Source organism: Drosophila simulans, chromosome X (assembly GCF_016746395.2).
Source record: "Drosophila simulans strain w501 chromosome X, Prin_Dsim_3.1, whole genome shotgun sequence".
NCBI classification, from domain to species: Eukaryota; Metazoa; Arthropoda; class Insecta; order Diptera; family Drosophilidae; genus Drosophila; species Drosophila simulans.
The window spans coordinates 4,344,680-4,365,993 of NC_052525.2; the positions used below are offsets into that span (position 1 = coordinate 4,344,680).

The window sequence follows — 21,314 nt, forward strand, 5'->3', positions numbered from 1 at the left end:
AATGAAAACCATTTGAGGAAGCCCCATCAAGTGAATACTTTTGGGCGCTAGAAAAACACTTTATTGTCATGGTAAATATATTTATTTATATGTACGTTTTTGTGTGTATACATATATATATATATATATTTATATATATAGATCTGTTTTGTATGCATTTAATATATGAAAATATATATGTGTATATATATTTTCCCATCTAGTTTCGAGCGACTGTTTTGATCTTTGGCTTTCGTTCAGGTTTAAGAATTGCAATCGAGGATAACTATAGCTAGGCGATAAGCTAATGCCGTGTAGATTTGTAACCGTTTCCATGAGTCCATCAGCTGGTCCAGGTCGTCAACGTTGCCCATTTAGGATGAGGTCCTCGGCTGGCTGGGCACATACTTCTCCGACGGCTGATACTGCCACTGGGCGCAGATGGCCTCCTGTTCCGTTTGATTGTATCCGGCTCTAATCGAATTCATTTACCGGAAAGGAAGAGCGCAGGCATGCGATTCTCAGTGAGTTTATTTCTACAGCACAACTGTCTATGGTCAATGAACAACTATGGTCAAAAGGGTCAACTAGTGAACACGGTACATGCAGAACGTTAATGGCAATCACACATGCAGCTAAGTGGCTAGGATTGCGGCTCCCTAGCGGAGCCGGGACTGCAACTTATGACTACTAATACTAAGCGGGAGCAGTTGGGCGGGTCCATCAATGTGTGGTCTAGCAAATAGTTACCCGGTTGGCAGAGTATCCGTAATCTTCAAATTCTATAAAAAAAATCCGATTCCGATTTTACAAGGCCTACGAGTACAGTGAAGCCTGCTTAAGGGCCTCAAGTTTGTCTGCTTAAAAGCTACCTCTTTACCTTACCTTACTTAGTGACTCACAAAAGGGTATCTTACACAATAAAACCCATTTAAAGTATCAATTCCCATTCTCTTCCCACGCCAAGATGGCAAAGCCGATGGCAATGAAACTTTTCCAGAATAATAAGTGCCCGTCAGAATGAAAACTTTAGCAGAATATAAAACAGGATGAAACAAAGAATTCGCGCCGACTAACTTGATTGGGGCGATATATTCTTAAAGTGTACTTGCTGCTCTTTTCTTTGGCAATTGAAGTTGATGGCGAACGGAATGTATCCATACTGCATCTATAATCCTGCCTAGCTCTAGTCTAGTATGTATATCATTTACAACTCCCTTTTGAATCACCCGCCATCCGGAACTTATTTCGCGTGACCAGTGGACTCCACCCAATCGCTCAGAACAGTCTTCGGGGGCATTCGTGGTACCGCAATTAACTCCAAGGGGAGTCGAAGCCCCCGTAACCGCGACCACTGTATTGGCCATATCCGTAGGACGAGCCGGGTCCGGGTCGCTCGTAGTGGTAGCCCGGATCGTGATATCTTTGCGACGGTGGCAGCTCCCTGGAGACCGGCGCCTGCAGGCTGTCCCACAGGAGTCGGGGTCGCTGCACCACCTCCCGCAGGATATTCACCGCCGCCAAGCCAACGCTGGCCAATTTGACGCCCCAACGGCGCGCCGTCGACTTGGCGGGAATCGTCCAGGCCGGAGCGGCCAGGGCCCGGCCCTGCGGATGGGCCAGGATCTTGGCTATCAGATTGTCACCGTGCGGCGGCAGATAGAGATCCGCCTGCCGGAATTCCGCCGGACAGTGATCGGTGCGGTAGTAGAAGTCCTCGAACCTCTGGTGTGCCGAGCAGGGACTCCGCTCCTGGAAGCACGTCACCTGCACCACATTGTAGAAGATGGCGCCCAGCGTATTGGCCGTCTCCGTGTTCGCCGCCTGCAAGCATCGCCTGAACCGGGCATCGCAGTCGCAGTGGCTTCTCGTGAATGTGCCGCGATTGCACAATCCCCGCCGGCACTCGCCCACATTCAGCACATCGGGACACATGTCGTGCTCGCGACAGCAGCGATCCTCGCGAGCGTGCGCGCCCAGGTCGTCGTAGCTGGTGGCCGCTGTGCCCGGGCCGCACCACTTCGTGCCCGGATAGATGAAGCCCAGTCCACCGCGGAACTCGTGGCCATAGGATCCCTGCCGGCGGCACACCTCCTCCAGCTCCATCACCGACTCCCGCGGCACCTGGCGTATGCGTCGCGGATCCGATTGCAGCAACATGCGCTGGATATCACCACTAGCGGACAATAAGAGGTATTATTTCCGCCTTTTCAGCTATAAAGCAGGACTCACCGGTCTGTGTGCATCTTGCAGAAGGGATGTCGCGAGGATAGCTCCACCATGACGCTCATGGTCATGTCGGAGATGAGCACCGCCGATCCAGATGTGGGTGGCATCGCCGAGCCGAGCCACAGGAACAGGAGCACTACCGCCACGGGCAGTGGTTCCCTCATGGCGCCAACTAAGATAGGAAATAAAAGAGGATATATACGTATGTGTATATAGCAATTAGGGGGCGTGGCTGATCTGGCATGTAATATCTGCTTGGCTGAGCTGACGGCGCGATAATGTGGCGATATGGTGCGAGTCTATGTATGCATGTGATATGTGGGCCATCATTAGCAACTCGCTTTTTGCATTTCTATGGACCGCTTATGCGATTTGACCTCTGGCCGCGAACAGAATCAAATATCCATAACTGTGCACAGTGGCCCGGGGTCTATGACTCGCCACTATATCCATATCAATATCGTCTACATGAATATGAATGACTAAACTTGGCATTTTGTTATGATAATCACAACATTGATACGCTCAAATTATCATTTTCATGATGTCTGCATATGCTGCGCATGTAGTGAAATGTAACATATACATTACTACTAGTATATATCATAAAAAAATGGAAAAAAATGGAAACAGGCAAATAAATACTTTCCAATCTTCATTAAAGATCTTTAGAATTTTGGAAAATTTACAAATTGTTTGGCAAACAGGATTCAAAATACGATTATTTTAGCGTTTAGGTACGCTAAATTAATTGTTATACGAAACTTGAGCATTTATTATATGGTTTTTTACCACTGTAAAGTCCACGATCAAAACAAAAGGCATCGCAAAACAAATGATCGTGGGCAAAGATACAAAAAGAAGGCAGCCAAGACAATTTGCAAAATAAAAGGCGATGGCTTACGAACGAACGGTATTAAATTGGATGGGGGGAAAGGGGAGCTGTAGGAGACCCCCAGTTAGTGACCTACCCCAACGGCCAAACCTCAGCCGAAATGAAAAAAAAAAAATAAAAAAAAAACATTTTTTCGAATGGCACGAAATAAAATTGAATAAACAGCCAGGAAGAGCGGCGTCGCTTCTTTTTTTGTTTTTTCTTTTTGTCGTTTTTAGTGGGTCAGTTGAAGGTGGAGGAGGCGTCAGCTTGTTACCAATTCTTTGGCTTCGCTTCTTCGCCATCCACCACCTTTGCTTTTTGGCCAGCTCGCAAAAGGTGAAGGTCATCCGTCCGTCGGCCAGCACTGTTAATTAGTCAAAATGGAGAAAAAGTGAAGACAATCTATGTATGACGCCAACTTGATTCTTCTCCCATCTGCCTGCTCCACGTTTACGCTACGCCACCAACTGGTTACCACTTTTTTTTTTTTTTTAAGCCGGGCCAAGGAACCAATTGTACCCATCACGTTCCACTGCACATGGCTTGTAAAGCGCGAGAATAATGAATGATGGCACCTTGCGGCCGCTTATTATAAGTATTATTTATGTTGTTTGCACAATTGTTGCCCCATTTGCCCCACTGTGCGTGGGTGGGCAACGAAAGGGGGTGCGGCCGTGTGCCATCCCAGGTGGAAAAGCGTGAGAACTTTGGGACATGGGCGTAAGTGAGCCAAACAAAAACACACCACCAGACATGCCATCCATTTGGATTGACTATTAGATAGCCCCCATCCGAGCTACGCCCCTGGGAAAAGCCACTGGCGGAGCCTCGCTGCCCCCTTGTCATCCATATCGGCTGAACTTGGCTGTCACTCCACTCGCGAATTGCTTCGCCCTCAGATCAATTGTTATTTGATCGCATTTATGGTTATTTATGGAGCCCATCAATCGCAATTCGCATTAATAATTCGCACCGACAAGTGACAACAATTGGTAATCAATTACCACACCACACCATTCCATTCCATTCTATCTATCGGTGAACGCAAGTAACTCAGTGTAAACACCATCTTCGCCTTTTTTTCTTCTTATTTTTTTTAATTTTTTTTTTATTTTTTTGCCGAGCGAAACATATTGGACCTCTGTTGTTCGCATAATTTTCAATGTCAATGCTTTTGCTTTTGGCTCTTTAATTTTGGTAGCATAATAAGCCAGTCTTTCGATCTCTCGGCCGCGCCAGTGCCAAAGAAAACGAAAACAAAATTCGAAATCAAAAGTGAATCCAGTTCGCTTGCTTCCATTTCCATCGGCGTGTTTATAGACCTCAAGTACATTGACCCAACTCCCAGGTAAATTCAGATAAAAAAAAAAAAACAAAGGTACATATACTTAAACCGTTTATAGATCGCTATAACTTTGGCTTTAAGCTGTCACTCAGCAGAATGAGATCAACGTCGGATCAAATCGTTTGAGATTACAGTCAAACTTCTACTACTTTGAACTACCGAAGAATTCTTCGAAAATAAGTTTTTCGAAATCTGTGAATATAGAATGGGATGCATTGATAAGCTCCTTGTACAGTCGTTCCTTACGATCTGCGACTCATTTTAGCCAATTTAGAATGAAAAGTCCTTGTAAAACATTTCAAGCCAAATGTTCCACCAAAAAAAGGATTTTCAGGTCCAAATCAATGCCAAGTGGTGGTGTATAGTGGCATTTCAGCCTAAAAATGTTTAATTTTGACCATTTTTCGAATCCGAAATCCCAAATTTTAGCCCAAAAGGAATTAGTTTTTTGTCAACAACACCTATAAAAGTTCTCCAAATATAGAATGTCATACATCGTTGGATTCGTTATAAAATTTCCAACAAACTGGCATTCCAGCCTAGAAATATTAAATTTTGACAATTTTTCGAAAAATTTTATGACCCCTTAATTCCCCTTAATTTTTACCCCTTATCAAAAATGCGAAAATTGACCAAATTTTTTTTTTGATAAAATCAGCAGGATTTGAATAGATTTAGTTAGAGTGGCTAAATATCTGCACAAACCTGCCATTATTTTAGTTCTATGACCCTTTTTGGCAAAGTTGTATGAAAAAATTGCATTAAAACGATCTTATTTTTGACAAAAATCAAATCCCAATATTTCACTCTAAAATAATCAGTTTTTAGTCGACTACAAAGTAAATATTTGTCCGAATATAGAATGTCATATATCGCTGAGTTCGTTGTGAAATTTTAAATCGAGTGGCGTTCAAGTCTGGAAATGTCAAATTTTGATCGTTTTTCGCAAAAAATTCAGCTCAAAAAAAATGCAAAAATTTTCAAAATAATTAATTTGAGAAAATCAGCCTTAAAGTGATCGGCATATTTAAATTGGGTCTTCAGTTGCTTGAACCAGTCGGACTTGCCGTTTTAAGACTCATTTGGCGATGTTACAGTCAAAACATGAAAATGTGACACTGATTTTATGAAGCAAAGATCCTTCTTTACATGGACATGCTTCCATAACCTTAAATTCCATATTCTTAGCTTCACTGCCATTAGTTAACTTAGTGTGCAATTAAAACAAACATAATTATTTCGGCATAATAAAACGTGCCGGTCGAAATTTAACGCGCTTTTTGTAGATCTTTTACGATATAAGTGCATGTAATTCAAAGGCTATATATGTCTGGATTTTTATTTGCCAAATTGGAGGTTTCACTGTAGTGCTCGGCTGCTTTTGGGGGCCATTAAACCCCGGGGGAATGTTTCTGTACCTTGGTCAAAGTTTGAACTTTGATATGTCTACTAAAGTCTTCTGAGTGAACGGGCGTGTCTCGGATCCACAGATCAGATCAGATCATCAATCAACGATCTCCTGTTTTTGGCTAGTCGTTGTTTTCATTATTGTTTTTATTTATTTTTAATTTTTTTTTTTTTTTTGGTTCCGTTGAGAAGCAGCCCTTCACTTGGACGCATCCGAAACTGGTTTGCGGCGTTCGTTTGCATTTTGAATGTCACGCTGCAGATGGAATGGAAAACGCTGGTTCTTAAAAGCCACAATAACAAGTTGTAATCCCCTCCCTAAAATACAAAAAAAAAAAAAAAAGGGGGGCCCCTCATCGCATCGCCGCCGTTTATACACTGACTGACACTTTTGTTTGGACGCCAGTTGCCCAGTTGAAACGTGGTAATTGCGTGGTGGACTGTCACAGTCGCGTATCTCTTGGCCGATAATCGCCGTAATTGCCGCCGAGCAGAGCAGACCTTCCGACGTGCCCCGCTCATAAAGGAATCGAATCTCCGTCCTTGTCCTCCGGGCCAAAAAAAAAAAAATAATAATAAAAATGGGGTCAAGTTCAAGTGCAGCATACACACACACAATAGCGGCCTATATTCTATACAGAAATCGATGGGATTTCCTAAGTTCGTTGTTTTCTTCGATTTCATGTTCATGTAATAGCATCGAAGTCCTGGTATTAGCTGATTTCCTCAACTATATAATTAACACTTTCGCGCTCATAAAGGGCAGTTATCACATATCTTAGAAGCCTGATGATGTGAGTGGGATATTTTGGAAAGTGATCGTAAAGTCAGTAGAGTGGTGTCAGCTGGAGACGATCGAATTAGGGCCAATCAAAGAGCAAACAGAGGCTGGTCATTGTCTTTGCATAGATCTCGATCGGTAGGCGGATCGATATGCATATAGCTAACTGCACAGTGTCGGTCATTGAACGGCCCCCTCCCCCGTCCAAGGTCGCAAGACAAAAGATGGTCATAGTAGCACTGGCACTACAGATTTAGACTGAAATCGAAAACCGAAAGTAAAGACAAGGCGTTAATTGCCTGAAATAGAGGAAGCGACTCTCCACAGCACAGAAAATCTCGAGGATGGCTTGTCTACGCGGTGAAACCGATCGATCGGAAGTTAGCCAAGAACAACATATTGTTGCCTTTCGCAATTGGCGAAAATGGTCGAGAATTTTGTGCCGAAAAGCGTATAAGAAATACAAATACAAATCACTGACCGACCTTCCCATCGACCGACCGACCACCACCACGTGTGCTAATCGCTAAGCAAATTTCACGGCTTGTCGAGGTAATGCCATCGCAGTGGATCGTAGTTGCCAAAAATGTTGGGAAGATCTTGCTGATTGGCCGCCCAAATATTTGACCAAGTTGCCAGTTAGATGTGTCCACAAATCCACATCATCCGACTGGCGGCGAGAAGTGTTTGGCATGCAAATGCTGGCCAAAATGACAAGAGGTTCTGCCGAAGAGCCGCCTTCAGATTTTTTTGGAACACTGGGTGGGGCTTCTAAGTGATTGCTGATGGTTTCATCAGCACTTCGACACTGCACAGTCAAACGGATCATCGGATAACTTGATGGAAATCCGAAAGTTCTAATACTATTCAGCAGAATTTTAATTATCCTTGAACTACAATCAATGCACATCCATGCATTCTTTTTTTAACCATCAAATAGTAATTTATTTATAGTATTTATCATATCCTTTATATGTCTGTTTAGATTGGTAAAAATCGAAAATATTTGTTAACGAGAACAGATTTAGTTGTTTTCAACACAAACCCTTTAGTTTGAATTCGTTAGGTGCTTAGTTTTTTAAAACCATTAAACTGGTAAGTGGTCAAGGCCTCCGGAATATCTTTAATATCCTTAGGTTACTGCACACTTGTTGGTTCCCATTTTTCGATCACTAATTCCAGCGAAGAATTTACTTTTACTTGATTCGTGTCCTTACGATTTCCCCCAATCCCCCACTTTCACTCGTCGATGCGGCGGGGAAAGCTGTGCTTTAATCCCAAGGCCGCCTGGCTGCCTTCACCTTTTGACATTTGGCCCATTCCGCCCCCAAAATATATGTATATTGGCCACCACCCACTGGGCGCGGCCTTCGTGCGTGAGTGACCTTCAAAAGGCAGCAGCAGGAAAAACCGCAACGAAACGGCAAGGACAGGTTTACGCACTTCACATGAGAAACATTCAAAAACACGACAAAAAAAAAAAACAAAAAACCAGCAAATGCAGCACAATTTTTACCTGAGAACTTTAGGAAGGAAGGAGTAAACTATCAAACGGGTTGGATTCCCGTTTCGTTGTATCGGGTTTTGCTATGTGTTCTGGTGCGGTAACGGTTGCCAAGGATGCGGAATTCAAAGAGGACGGCGGCGCGTTGCTTAAATATGGCTTTAAGTTGTAAATTAAAATTGAAATTAAATTTCGGCTTCGACTTCGATGTCTTTCGGACGGTGGCAGCAGCAGCTGAAGCAGCGAAACATTTCCGCGACGCGTTTGCGGCGCAACTGAACTTGATTCTGGCGCGTCGAGCGCTGTTAAACTTGGACTTGGCCAAAAACCAAAAAAGACATGAAAAAATCATGAAAACACAAAAAAAAAACACCAACAAATTGAAAAGCAGCGAGCCAGGCCAAGAAACCGAAACCGAGAAGCCGACGTCGTCGCCAGCGGAAGCTGCAGGTCGCCCAGGGGCGTGGCCCACGGGGGTTTTTGGCCAAAGGCAAAAATAATTCCACAGCACGATGGCACCTTCAGCATAAAATTCCAATTCAATCGAAATACTGCTTGCTTTTCATCTTGGTCGTGGACAATTTGTGTAACTGCTTATGTGCATGCATTTCATATCGAAACTATAACATTCTTAAGCCCCCTTAATTTTGGCCAAATCCACCCCACGCCCCTGGCCACGCCCACGAAGATGCGTCCAAAAGTTAAGTACAAAATAAAGAAGAGCTTTTCGCAGACAGGTGGCAGACAAAAGCTCGCAGCTTTGCGGATTGAGCCCCCGCTAAGCCACAAAAGCCGCTTAACCGTTTCGTGTGGTTTCAAACTCCACTAGGCCACTACTTGCAACAAAAAAACAAGCATACTTTTTGGGGCACATTTTGAAATTGTATAAGTTTATTTAATATACATTGTGTGTTCGGGTGTATGAGTGTTTCTGGTGAGCGAAATATGTGTATAAATGTTTGCTTGAAATAAAGTTAGTTACTTAGAGGCTAGCAAAAAAAATATATATGTATAAACGTTTAAATGTATATGTAGGTATCCAATTCTCTTAGGTGTAGTGTAGATGTACCACAAAAAAATACATTTAAAAAAGCAGCAACAAAAGATGTCGACTAAAGATAGTGTGTTAGTGTGGTCTTGTTGATTTGCCAATTACTTACAATTTCCATAGACTTAGTTTCATTTTCAGTTCTTGTTTCAGCCATCTCTCTTGATGTTATTATTCCTTCATAAATTGCATGTGTTTACCTACGTAAATGTTGCTAATTACCGTTCTATACAGATTGCTTAACTTAAATTTATTTACTCTATTGCTGCTGTGGGGTCACAACAATTTACAAACGACTGCTGAATAAGAATCGTTTGTATATATATAGAATATAGGCTCGATTAGTTTGTTAGTTTCAGCTAGGTTTGCTGATTGGTTGGTTGGCTTTGTTTTTCGGTTTCAAGTATCCATTTTATTTACTTTGCTTTGTTTTGTGTTGTGTTGTGTTTGCCTTTGGCGCTCGCTCAGTCTTCGCTCGCTTGGATTATTGTCCTTATCTGATGTTGGCAAACAGATTCAGCACGGACTTGTTCTCCTTCTGACTGCGCGCCTTGCTGAATACGTTCCAAAACCGCAGCGTCTCGTCGCCGGCGCCCGTAACAATAGCCTCGCCATCGGGACTCAGCGCCAGGTAGAGCACGCGGTACGAATGGCCCGTCAGCTTGGCCACTTGCGTCAGGGAGGGATACTTCCACACGAGGATCTGGTTCTGCGAGTAGCCGTGCGTGGAGACCAGCTCCGAGGAGTGCTTGGACCAGGCCAGATTGCACACTTGCGAGCCCGTGTCCACGCACTGCATGGGCTGGCCCGTCAGCGTGTTCCAGAATCGGATACACCGATCAGCCGTTCCGCCGCCGCTGGCCAGGAGTCCGTGGTGATGCGGCGACCACGCGATCGCCTTCACAGCCGCCATATGCTCCGTGTATGATTGCACGGGATTCACGGAATGCTGGTTCCACACATACAGCCGATTATCGTTGCCGCCGCTGGCCAAGTATTGATTATCCGGCGACCATTTCAGTCCGCACACCTCCTGCCGATGTCCGGCCAAGCGGCGCTCCGATTGCAGCTGCGGCGTTCTCGTGTCCCGCTGTATGATCCAACGGTCTCGCGACCCGCTCGACAGGATGTCACTGTTCCAGGCCAAGGCGCCCACACGCGCCGAATGGCCGTTCAGTTTGTTGATCTGCTTGTTGGCCGCCACATCCCAGACGGTCACGTAGCCGTGATGTGTGCCCACGGCCACGGTGTTGCCACGCTCGTTCCACGACACCGAGGTCACCGTATTCGCATCCGGACTGAGATCACACAGGCGGGTAACCTATCGATCGAAAAAACATTTGATTAGTTTGTGAACCTAAAGTGCAGGCATTTACCAAGACTCACCTGACTGGTGCACGCGCTCCACAGATAGACACAGCTGCCCAGGCCCACCGCCAGCACGTTCTGCGACGACCAGTCGACCAGGTTCAGATAGAAGTCGTCCTGCAACTCGGGCGCGTCCAGCACCTTGAAGGGAATGCGAGAGATCTTGCGCGTGGCCTTGCGCGGCGATCGCAACAGCTTCTGGCTTTTGGCGCTGACGGGTGACAACGAGTACGGACACTCGCCATTGTAGTCCTGCAAGCGAAGATGAAAACGGAGTTAGTGGAATGCAAACGGATTGGATGCTAATTGCAGGCGTTCCAGTTGCTCCAGCCGAGCAAGAAATTGCCAAACGGCGAATGTGTCTCAATTGTGGTCTCTGTGCGGGAATAGCATTGGAGTTCGCTTTGTTTGCGGCCCGCGTACTTGGCGTTCAGCAATTAACGCCATCGTGCTAAGAGCTGCGACCGCGTCGCAATCTCTGCCCCCTGGTCATATGCTGCTCCGCCCTGCCCACCACTCACCCTCACCTTGTTCCATGAGCAAACACACACAGAAAAAAAGACACACTACCGCTTAACAAACCCATTTCTATGACCGATAGAAGTGAAGATACTTCTTCTATAAGATTTTCAATTCAAAGTTCACATGTTTTTCGCTCCGTGTATCCGCCTTACAATTCGCATTTGGCACGCATTCCGCTTCGCTGGGAGCTCTGCTCTCCGGCTTTTGTTTGCATAGAAAATGCGGGCAGAGAAGTGTGTTAAGCGTATGCGTGAAGGGCCAGTAGTCATAGACATCGGACCTCCGACGGCCACGCCCCCCCTGCGCCCCCTCTTACGCAATGGAATTACATATGTACGAAATGCGTGAGTCGACGGTAGATAGATAGATAGATAGATAGACTCAAAACCCAACGGAATTGTGCGTGCCAACGCATTGCAAGATGGAAAATAGTAAGACAAAGTTTCAGATAGCAATGTTAATTAAATGGAAATGGAAAATGGGTCAGGAGAAGAGCTTCTTTCGCCGGAATACATTCCAAGTATCCACATTCGTTTTTAATTCATGAAAATAGATTGAAGAATGCTGACTGGCGGTGGTCTTTCCGCATGATTACTAACTTAGCTAATCGCTTGTGCATTGCTTCGAAAATTTAACACTGCGATAAAACTGCGGAAATGTTGATGCTGGGATATGAATTGGCATAAGCACTAATGATTAGGACAGCCAAGTTTAGTTTTAGGGCTGACTAATAGTTAAGCACTCATGGGATTTATTGAGAATTACTAACCACTATATATGTGCAAGATATATGTATGTATTTCAAGCCCGACTCATTTCGCATTTCGCTGTTCCTGATACATTCATTGTTATGACACGCGGTCTTTGGAACACCATTTGTCATTATGGGTTTGGTCAGGTTCTCGTTTCGCGATACCGATAAAGGGGGCAAACATCCCGGCAAACAGAGCGCCCCAGATAAAGTGAACACACATATTGCACATACATATTGGGGTAGATGGGGTTGAGGTGCTTTGACCTGACCCGAAAAATCCACTTGACGTCATGCCGCCTGCCATGTTCTCCTGCTAATTCGTTGAGCAAATTAAAATTTAATTCAATTAACAACAGAGTGAAGTTGCCCGCTCGCCAACGAAAAACGAGATGAGATATACCGAACTTAATTACAGAACTTGGAACCGCAGTTCGCCTCCATATGGGGGCTTTTGCGTGCTCTTCTAATGGTCACTTTACACTTTGGAAAGAATTAAAAATTATATCACAGCCCAGAGAAGCCATTTAATGGTTTTTTTTCTCTCACTCTATAAAGCGTACAAGCAACTGCCATTAAATTTAAATGTTTTTCGATGCCATGCAGAGTGAAGAAACAAAAACCACGACGTGGTGGTAAAGCCTATTAGAAATTCAATTGCTAAAACGCTTAAAGTTTGTCGATCGGCGGGGGGATACCGCTGGCCCGGGGGGGCGGGGGCAAGTGGCAGTAAAGCCCACTGACAAATGGCAAAAGGAAATCCGACAACTTGTAGCCGATTAAAATCGCACAGTGAGCCCATCTTGTTTCAACCTTGCGGCTATGCCTATTTATAACTATTTACTTACTATTATTATTACTCTTATTACTATGTATACAATTTGTAGTGTTGCTTCAAGCTAATTGCTTTATTCAATTAAGAGAGCTCTGTTAATTGCAGTACAGTCTGGTACAAAACGGCATGTCACAGTGGCAGAAAACAAACAGCATTCATTCATGCCGCCCAGCAAACACCAAACAAAAGACACAAATGCGAGCTGAGCTGCTAACCAACAAATGAGTAGGAAAAAAATCAGCTTGCCGGCCGGCATTTGTTGGATCTTGGCTTTTTGGTATATATATATATATATATATTTTTTTTTTTTCTTTATTTCTGGTCTGTGGGCGGCGCTTGGAGGCAGGCTTATAAATTAAACAAATAAACAACCAACCAGCAGCGAGAACAGAAAAAAATAAACGACGAAGAAAACGAGCTGGAGAGGGGGAATTCAAAAGCGTGATTCCAAAAAGAAGTGGCGGTCGCAAAGGGTTAAGCAGCGGGGTGAGGGGGGAGCGGTGGGTATTTAACCCATGTTTAATGGTAATGTTGAACCTGTCGCGGCGATCGTTTCGTATCTCGGATCGGTTCGGACCAACTTAATCACGCTGCCACGAAAATAGTCATCGCTAATGCGATGTTAATGCAAATGTCTGCTGCATAAATTAATAATTATTATAACAATAAAACGCAGAGACAACAAAGGCGAACTATAAAAGATGGGAATTCGCTGCTTTCCGCTGGCATTAGTAGTCGTCTGCCTATAATGCCCCAACTTAATGGCTATTCGAAATGGCCAGACATGGAGCAAAAAGTGAAGAAGAAGCCATCAACAGGTGCACGAAGTGTAGCTTTAACTTATTAATAACTAAACCTATTTATAAGCACAACGAGATACCAAAAAGCAGCACGAATATGGAGTATCTAACAAGCTTAACTATCTTTGATAGCATATATATCCGATACCATATCCGATTTAATCAAAAGGGAGTACTACCTGCTCTGCCTAACAATGATCCCCCACCATTTCATTCATTGGCAGCTAGCTGGAAAGAATTCCAGCATAATCCAGCCACTCGTCAATCAATTCACGACCAATCCCCCATCTTTTCTTTCAATCGAAACAATGGCAAACGTCGAAAAATGTGTTGAGACCATATATTTTTTGGGTGTCTGCTGGACAACGAGAAACTACTGTAGAAACCACATTATTTATGACAATAAGTTTGCGACCGCACATAATTGAATTACATATCGTTTGTTGTGACCACAGGGGCGTATGAAAATATAAGGGCTACATGGGAAGTGGGCGTGGCGCGTTAATTGCGTAGGCGTGATGAGGATGAATGGCCGCTTGATTTGTGACTGAGTAATTGCAGAGTTACTCAAAATCAAAATCAAACCAAAAGCACTCGACAGTTGGCAAATCCATTAGGCCGAAAAGAAATCAACTCGCTGTGCTCCCTATTAATCAACCAAAAAAAAAAAAAAAATTAAAAAAAAAATAAAAAAAAAGTAAAACAATTCAAATATCCGAAATACAAAGTGGACCCAAGTGACTTTTTCCCTCTTGCCATCGCTGAAATGGCCAAACTACGGCCCAAATGGGCACACAGAAATCTCAGTTATATTGACTCAAGTGCCGTTTTAGACCACTGAAGTAGTAGTTGAAGATGAAGAATTCTACACTCCGGTCTCTCGACCACTTCAAGTTGCGTTTCTTTCTTTCCATTAACCACACACTCTGCGATTGGGTATGTGCAAAATGTAGCTATCTTTAGATACTCTATACTATGAGTATTCCATGAGAAAAATCCCAAACACGATTAATCTGAAAGTCTGCTATTTCATCTTGCTGTCAAATCTAATCACAAGCAAATAGCAAGCAATCAATCTACACAGCATCCAAAGCAAAGAGTATTCGAATATTTGACTACTTTTCATTATCTAAAGTGAGTGCGTGTATTGCTCACTTATTTGTTTCGAACGGAGGGAATTCGGCTTTGTTATTTTTTTTTTTTTTTCGTGGCTGCCGATGATTTTTCAACCGCTTCTGCTGCTGCGGCAACGTGTCAACTGTCAAAAATCAGTCAAAGCAAAATATTCAACAAAGTCGAGAAGGGCCAACGACGACGACGACGACGGTCAGCGGACGTGCCCCACACGTACCTCTTTATTTATTTTGGAGTTGGCAATTGAGGCAACATAAATCTGATAAGCGGGCAAATATGTCAGGTCCGCAATAATAATAATTACGATGGCGATGGCGATAGTGGTGATGTGGAAGATCACCGGCGATGCCACGCATCTAATGACAAGTGGCCATAGTTACCCGCTCCACACATTTCGTTTTTCTGTTTCGATTGTTGTTTCTGCTTCGGTTTCTGGTTTTCCCATCTATTTCACTTTTTGACCAAACACTTGAGCAATCAGTCGTCCACCAGCCATACACATTCGAATACAATTACATGGCGATGGACGGGATGAGAGATGGGATGTGCTGCCTTTTATGGACGTTGGGATCTGGATCTACGAACACGTTGGCCATCATCACGCGGCGCACATGGGCGTCCAGAAGAGTGTGTTCACCTCGAGTTTTGGTCGTGGCAACTTTTCTCCTTAGACCAAAGCAAAGACTTTTCACAGAAACCGGTTTCCATCGATCAATAGATAGACGGTTAGATAGACAGAGACTCGACTCGACGCGGCCAGTCTTGAATGCCGGCCAGTTGTTTTCCCGGTCGGGAAAACGTCAGACGTTTTCAGCAGACAATCAACAATGGGTGGAAGAGACACATGTACATATGTACAAATATCATAACTAATGTTACGAGAAGATGGAGTATAAAGGCATAGAAATCAAATTCCCACGATTCGTTGCTCTTGCGGTTTATTCAACTTTCCATTTGATATCGCTGCTTTTTCATTTCGAGCAGCAGAAGAAAAACTCAATTAACACCGACTGCAAATTCAATTAAATGCATTCTGCAGCACACAATGCCATGCGAAACCTCAATCGAAAGTCAAATTCGCTGACCTTTCAGCTTGGAGCATTCCTGGCACAAGAATTCGTTGAGAAATCAAGTGCAGTTTGACAAAAGAAAACGCTTTCTGCTGTGTGAATATTGAAACGTTTTGCCTATCGATATTTTCGATCGAACTTGTCCAACTTGTGCACAATCGTAATCTTCGATAATTAAAATTCCGATAATTCCGATATTCTCTCTCCCAGTGTAAACGCTTAGCATATATATTAAATAAAAGAAATAATCTTCGATAACTAAAATTCCGATAATTCCGATATTCTCTCTCCCAGTGTAAACGCTTAGCATATATATTAAAAAAAAAAAAGAAAATCCCCCTGGAACTGGAAACACAAAATGCTAATGGAAGAAACTCACCTGCTTGGTGGGTGACTGGTACTTGAAGAGACTCCGCTTCGCGGCCGGCGTGTAGGCATTCTCATTCCGCTCCTCGCCGGCGGTCTTCACGTCGTCGATCGCCGATCCGAGGAGCTCGTTCTTCAGGAGGCAGGAGTAGGCGAGACTATCGCGTGCCGTTTCCCCGCAGTCCCGCTGCTTCTTGCTCGTCTGCGGCGAGTTGTCATTGGACTTGTTGATCGACGCGAAGTTCGTCTGCCAGTTGTTGTACGCTCTGCAGGCGGAAAAGATAGGAAGCACGGAAATGTTAATGCGATGAAAATGCCATTCATTAATTAAGGCTAGAAGAGGAAAATTGCTATATTACCCTAGTGCAAGTTTAAGCACTACGTTTTCTATGATTTATTGGCTGCATCATTTTCAACCTATGAATACCATTACACTCGGTTTCTCAACTTTTTATTTACTTAAAGAGTTCGCTTCGTTGCAGCAATGGGAAAAAAGGTTGATGTGTACATCAAAATGTACTTAGCCTTACATAAATAATTTATATCAAAAATCCACAATGGAATCACGGGAGGGCACACAGAACGCAGACTAAATAAATTTATGCAAACGCGTTCAAATTCAATTTAGCCATATCGTCTGGCATTTTCCCCCCAACCCACCCAACCCCCTTTCCGCCAAAACAATTGTTATTATTTCTACCCATTAAAAACATAAAAAACGTGTGCAACGTGCAAAAAAATTATTGACGGTCGAATTGTGCAAAAAATTTGCGAGAAACAACAACTAAATATACAATATTCATTCGCCATGAGATTTGCCCAAGTGTGAGAACTGAGAATGCACTGCACTGCGAAAAACTGTTTACGAATGCAATAGGCGTTGGCTGTTTTCGCTGCGTGTCATTTGACAAAGGCCCCCAACCCCACGACTTTACCCCTTTTTTAATGATTATATCTGGCAAACGCATTTGAAGCGCTCACTTCCACCTCGAATAAATCAAATTTCATAAACGGATGGGGGACGCAATTTGAGCGATGAAAAATATCCACATACGAAATGCAGGCGCAACGAATGACAATTCAATCAGAAGGTGGGTAATGCTAAAAAAAAATATATATATATATATGCCACCTCTAACCGGAAACTAATTAAGTTTCAACGCTGAAAATAATGACCAACTCGACGATTGTGTTTCGCCATCTTTCTGTTTCCGACCAACTCTTCTCGACTCGTCGGCGCTGAACTCTCACGTCTGAGAGTTTGGTTTGGGCCTTGTCGTTGAACCCATGTTGCCACACAAGAGTTCAGATTTCCCCGTTTTCCCATGAAGTTTTTGGTAAAGTCTTGGCAATGTCGCCTTTTCGCTTCTTGAACTCATTTCGTGTTTGATTTCTACGCGGAACTCATTAGCGAATGAAGCAGAAATACGCAAGTTATTTCGTCATCATTACACTTATTCTAAATTAGTTTAAAAAATAATTCAGATATTTCAGATATGAATAGATTTGAAAATGAAATGCAGCTAAAATAGTCTATCCTATCAAGCTTTTCCACTATTATAATATCATGTAAATTGTTTGTTGCTACACTTTGTTTGTTTGTTTGCTTGTTGCTACACTTTTTTTTATTTGTTTGTTGCTACTTCTGCCCGCCGGCGGACATGGGAGCACCGTTACCTGAACGAGGCCCAGCCAGGCGGGAAATTCATAGGTTGCCGACTTGTAACCGTTGCGGTTCGTTCTTTGCTCGCCAGCGGAAGAGATGACGTACCAAAAAAAAAAAAAAAAAAAAAAAAAAAAAAAAAAAAAACTAAGAATAAAAAAAATAACGGCTCGTGCAGAGTTCAATGCACCCAAACAAACAAAGTTACAGTAGCCATCAACGTGTCGCAAGTGGAAAATCCTATAATTGTGATCTGTGGAAACCAACTCACCTGCAGGGTATGAAGCGGTCGAGAGATGTGGGCGTGGTGGACAACTCGAAGTTGTCGAACAGATTCCGGGCCACAGGACTGTAGTGCTTCAGGATGCGCTTCTCGTACTCGGGACTAAACATCTTAGGCGCCTTCGACTGGCAAAAACTCAACACAGACTCAAATTCAACCAAACAAAACTTGCAAAAAAAAAAAATAACACTCAAAAAAAAATAATAAGTCTTTAGTTTTAATTTAAAACTTAAAAAGTCTGGTTTGCGTGGCGTAAAAAATATATATATATATGTGTATATATATACAGACACAATTTATGTAGGATGGCTGCAAGAGAGAAAAAAAGCAGATAAAAATAATTAATTAGAATGGTTGCTCTATGTATTGCGGTGTTGTTTTCGAATTTGAATAAAATTGTAATTTATTTGCGCTGTTTTTCGACTGACTACAGCGACATTTTGGTGGCCCCAAAAGCCATTAATCAACGTCTGGAATTGAATCTGGCCTTTTGGCTTTGGGCTTTGGGCCTGGCTAATCAACCCGACAATTGCCTTTCTATTTCCCCCAGTCTTTTTCGCACCCATTTCGTTTTGGGGGCGTATCAATCACGGCTCAGAATAGAATACAAGCCGGCTACGATGGGAAGAGGCAGCGGGTGGGCTGTCATGTATTTTGGATGTATCTACCCTCGGTGGCGTTCTGCATACCGAAGAAGCTAACGAAAACGAAGCTATTGGCTGCGATCTCCCTAAGTTAGCCATTGAAACACTTCAAATGTATCAACTTTTGGTGGAGCTCTACCAGCATTTTGTGGCCAACTCTTGGTCAAAATATGAAATATGATCGGCTCTATTCGCCGCTAATTAGCTCCGCCCCAGCGATCTAGTCGCTTTTCCTAGATATTTTTTTTCACATTTATATTCCTAGCGTGCCTGGCTGTAATTAATTTATGGGCGTTAAGTGTTGCTTGTTTGCGGCGGCGCTGCAAGTTTTCCCTTTTGGGAAGAGGTGTTTTTCTTCAAGAACCCATGGATGCCCAGCAGCGTAACCAGAAGCGGAAAACTCACTCAGTCAAAACACTTCCGCGTCGGGGTGAATTGAACTACAGCTTTTTTTTTCTTTCGTTTTTCTATTGCACTTTTATAGCCGTTCTTTTGCTTTACAAAATATATATATATGTGAAACTTGAGGAGCTGAACACTATAGACGGGCAGGAATGACAACAGTCGACAGGTTACTGATCCGCCTGGAAAGTAAAAACCCTGTTGTGGCTTCGCCACGCCGTCGTTTCCCGGCCTCGAATGCAGATAAGACCAAAGCTATTGATATTGACTCGCAGGTACCGCCCTCGGCAGGTACTCGGAACGCAGAACGCTGATAACTCCGATTGCCGATGCCAAGTAAACGTTACCTTCCAAAAATATCTACCCTGCTGAAATCCATGACTCAAGCCCAAGTCCAAGTCCCAGGAGCAAAGTACAAGACGCCGACTTGCGACGATAACCGTAAAATGAAGCCAACTGCGATAAGGTTCGAATAAATAGGGGTACGGTTTCGTTTCTCCATCATATTGGGGGGCCCGTGTGAAAGTTGGGCTAGTGCAAATAAAAAGAGGAAGCATTCCAGTAATTCCCCCCGGGGGAGGTTTCGAAATACATACATTGGAAAGCCCTCCGTAAACAATACGTAATCGCATTACAATTGATTGGTTGATCTGTTGGGTTCTTTTACATTATCAATGAATAATATTTGAGTTTGGAGGGATTCGTAGGTTTGATTGATCTTTGAAAGCTAGTTACTTTGAAAAGTTGGAATTGTAAGATACATGCTCGTAGCCAAATTAAAAATGATATTTTATGGGGTTGTTGCGGTGATGCCACCCCCTTTTCCAGGGCAACTGAACCCGTTCGCCCCCTCTCTGTCGCACCCACACAGTGCATTTGATGGAAGGTGACACGTCACTTTCCACGACTCCTACCCTCTCTCGCATCCGTACTCCCCCCGCTCTCGCTCTCTCTCTCTATGTCAGTGATCAAGGACAATGAACTTGGCCTGCTATTGTTGTTCCTTTCACGCTGTCTGTGATCTAAGACAATCTGTTTATGTTTCGTGCATGTGTTCGTACTATTTTTAGTGCATGACTTCCAAGGAGCGATTGGAAGTGGAAGGTCAACTGGAATGGGTGAGCTGGATGAATGGAGGGGGGCAGGCAGATAGAGATAAAGAGCGCTCTGTGGGAGAAGAAAATGCCAAGGAAATTCCAGGCTCTATAAATACAAGAATCGAGAAATCGAAAACCGCAGCGGGCGATAAGAAATAAAATCCGGGGGATGTGGTTATTTACGTCTGCACCTCGGTGCGTTTCAGATTTTTAAACTTCACCTCCTTATCATGCCACATTAAAGCTGGAATGATAACGGACCACAGACAACAACAAAAGCAACCCCCACATGGAAGGGCAACTGCACGGGAATAATCGATGGCCGTAACGAAACAAAAAGAAAAAAACACAACACGATGAAAAAACTGCATTTATGTCAAGGACATGGCATCCAAATCGCAAAAAAAAACACTGCGTTTCAATATTTAACTTGGCAATTTGCAATCAAATATGTTGTGGTTTTTTCTATTGTTATTGCTTTTCCTATTAGGCAGACAAGGAGAGGAGCAGAAGAGAGAGAGCGGATGCGGGAGAGGGTGAGATCGTTCGACTCTCCGTAATGCTGCATCCCACTCGCACACAATGTACAGCTAGCGATGGAAAATTGAAAAGGAGTTGAGTGTAGGAGAGAGGGAGGGGAGAAAAAGACGGTTATCTATGCCAGACATAACTGTTAAGACACACCGACGCAAAGCGCACACACACACGCACACAAGCAGACTAGACTACCACTTTCCACAGCTTTAGTTTTTCCGTAATTTACGGCTTTTCTGGGGCACTTACATTTTGAACACGGTTCTAAACCTCTAGTTTCACGCGCTAAAAACGGTTAATTTTGATTTTCGAACAGCTGGACGCGACGCGAACTCGTTTCTCGCCGTGTAATTGCCGCTGCCACTTTGGGAAAACTCTTACAAATACCGCTTTTCGGGGGTTGTTGTTGCGGCTCGGGGTTTCTTCTGTTATTACACGGGCTGATACGTTTTGTGTTGGCAATGCGCGATTTCGAGTTGGTCTACTGCCCGTGCTGCTTCCTTCATTACAACAAAAAAAAGTTACGATTTTTCAAGCAAACAAGCTAAAGTGTTACCGTTTGTGAAATGACTAAAGCATACCAAGCATAATGCGGGCCTACTTCGATGGAAAATACTGAGTGTCACACTAATATACCGTATTTATAGCACATCAGCTGAGCATAGCCGTTAGGTT

The 21,314-nt window shown here is 43.6% G+C and overlaps 2 protein-coding genes across 3 annotated transcripts; both read right to left on the reverse strand.

The window, feature by feature from the left end:
* Positions 1-174: 174 nt before the first annotated feature.
* On the reverse strand, positions 175-8,500 carry LOC27206576 (acidic phospholipase A2 PA4). 2 transcript variants are annotated; one of them, XM_016180880.3, is made up of 4 exons: positions 8,135-8,471; positions 2,212-2,380; positions 1,703-2,155; positions 175-453 (listed from the first exon to the last, which is right to left on the reverse strand). In XM_016180880.3, exons 2-4 carry the CDS (start codon positions 2,370-2,372, stop codon positions 354-356), a joined length of 714 nt encoding a protein of 237 aa, XP_016038090.1. In that variant the 5' UTR covers positions 2,373-2,380; positions 8,135-8,471; the 3' UTR covers positions 175-353. The 2 variants fall into 2 exon arrangements, with proteins under 2 accessions (XP_016038090.1, XP_016038089.1); XM_016180879.3 differs by lacking the exon at positions 175-453 and having other exon boundaries at positions 493-2,155; positions 8,135-8,500.
* Positions 8,501-8,982: 482 nt separating this feature from the next.
* On the reverse strand, positions 8,983-21,226 carry LOC6725118 (fizzy-related protein homolog). The gene is made up of 5 exons (XM_016172982.3): positions 20,889-21,226; positions 17,951-18,271; positions 16,030-16,282; positions 10,557-10,790; positions 8,983-10,491 (listed from the first exon to the last, which is right to left on the reverse strand). Exons 2-5 carry the CDS (start codon positions 18,070-18,072, stop codon positions 9,664-9,666), a joined length of 1,437 nt encoding a protein of 478 aa, XP_016038092.1. The 5' UTR covers positions 18,073-18,271; positions 20,889-21,226; the 3' UTR covers positions 8,983-9,663.
* Between the last annotated feature and the right edge of the window lie 88 nt (positions 21,227-21,314).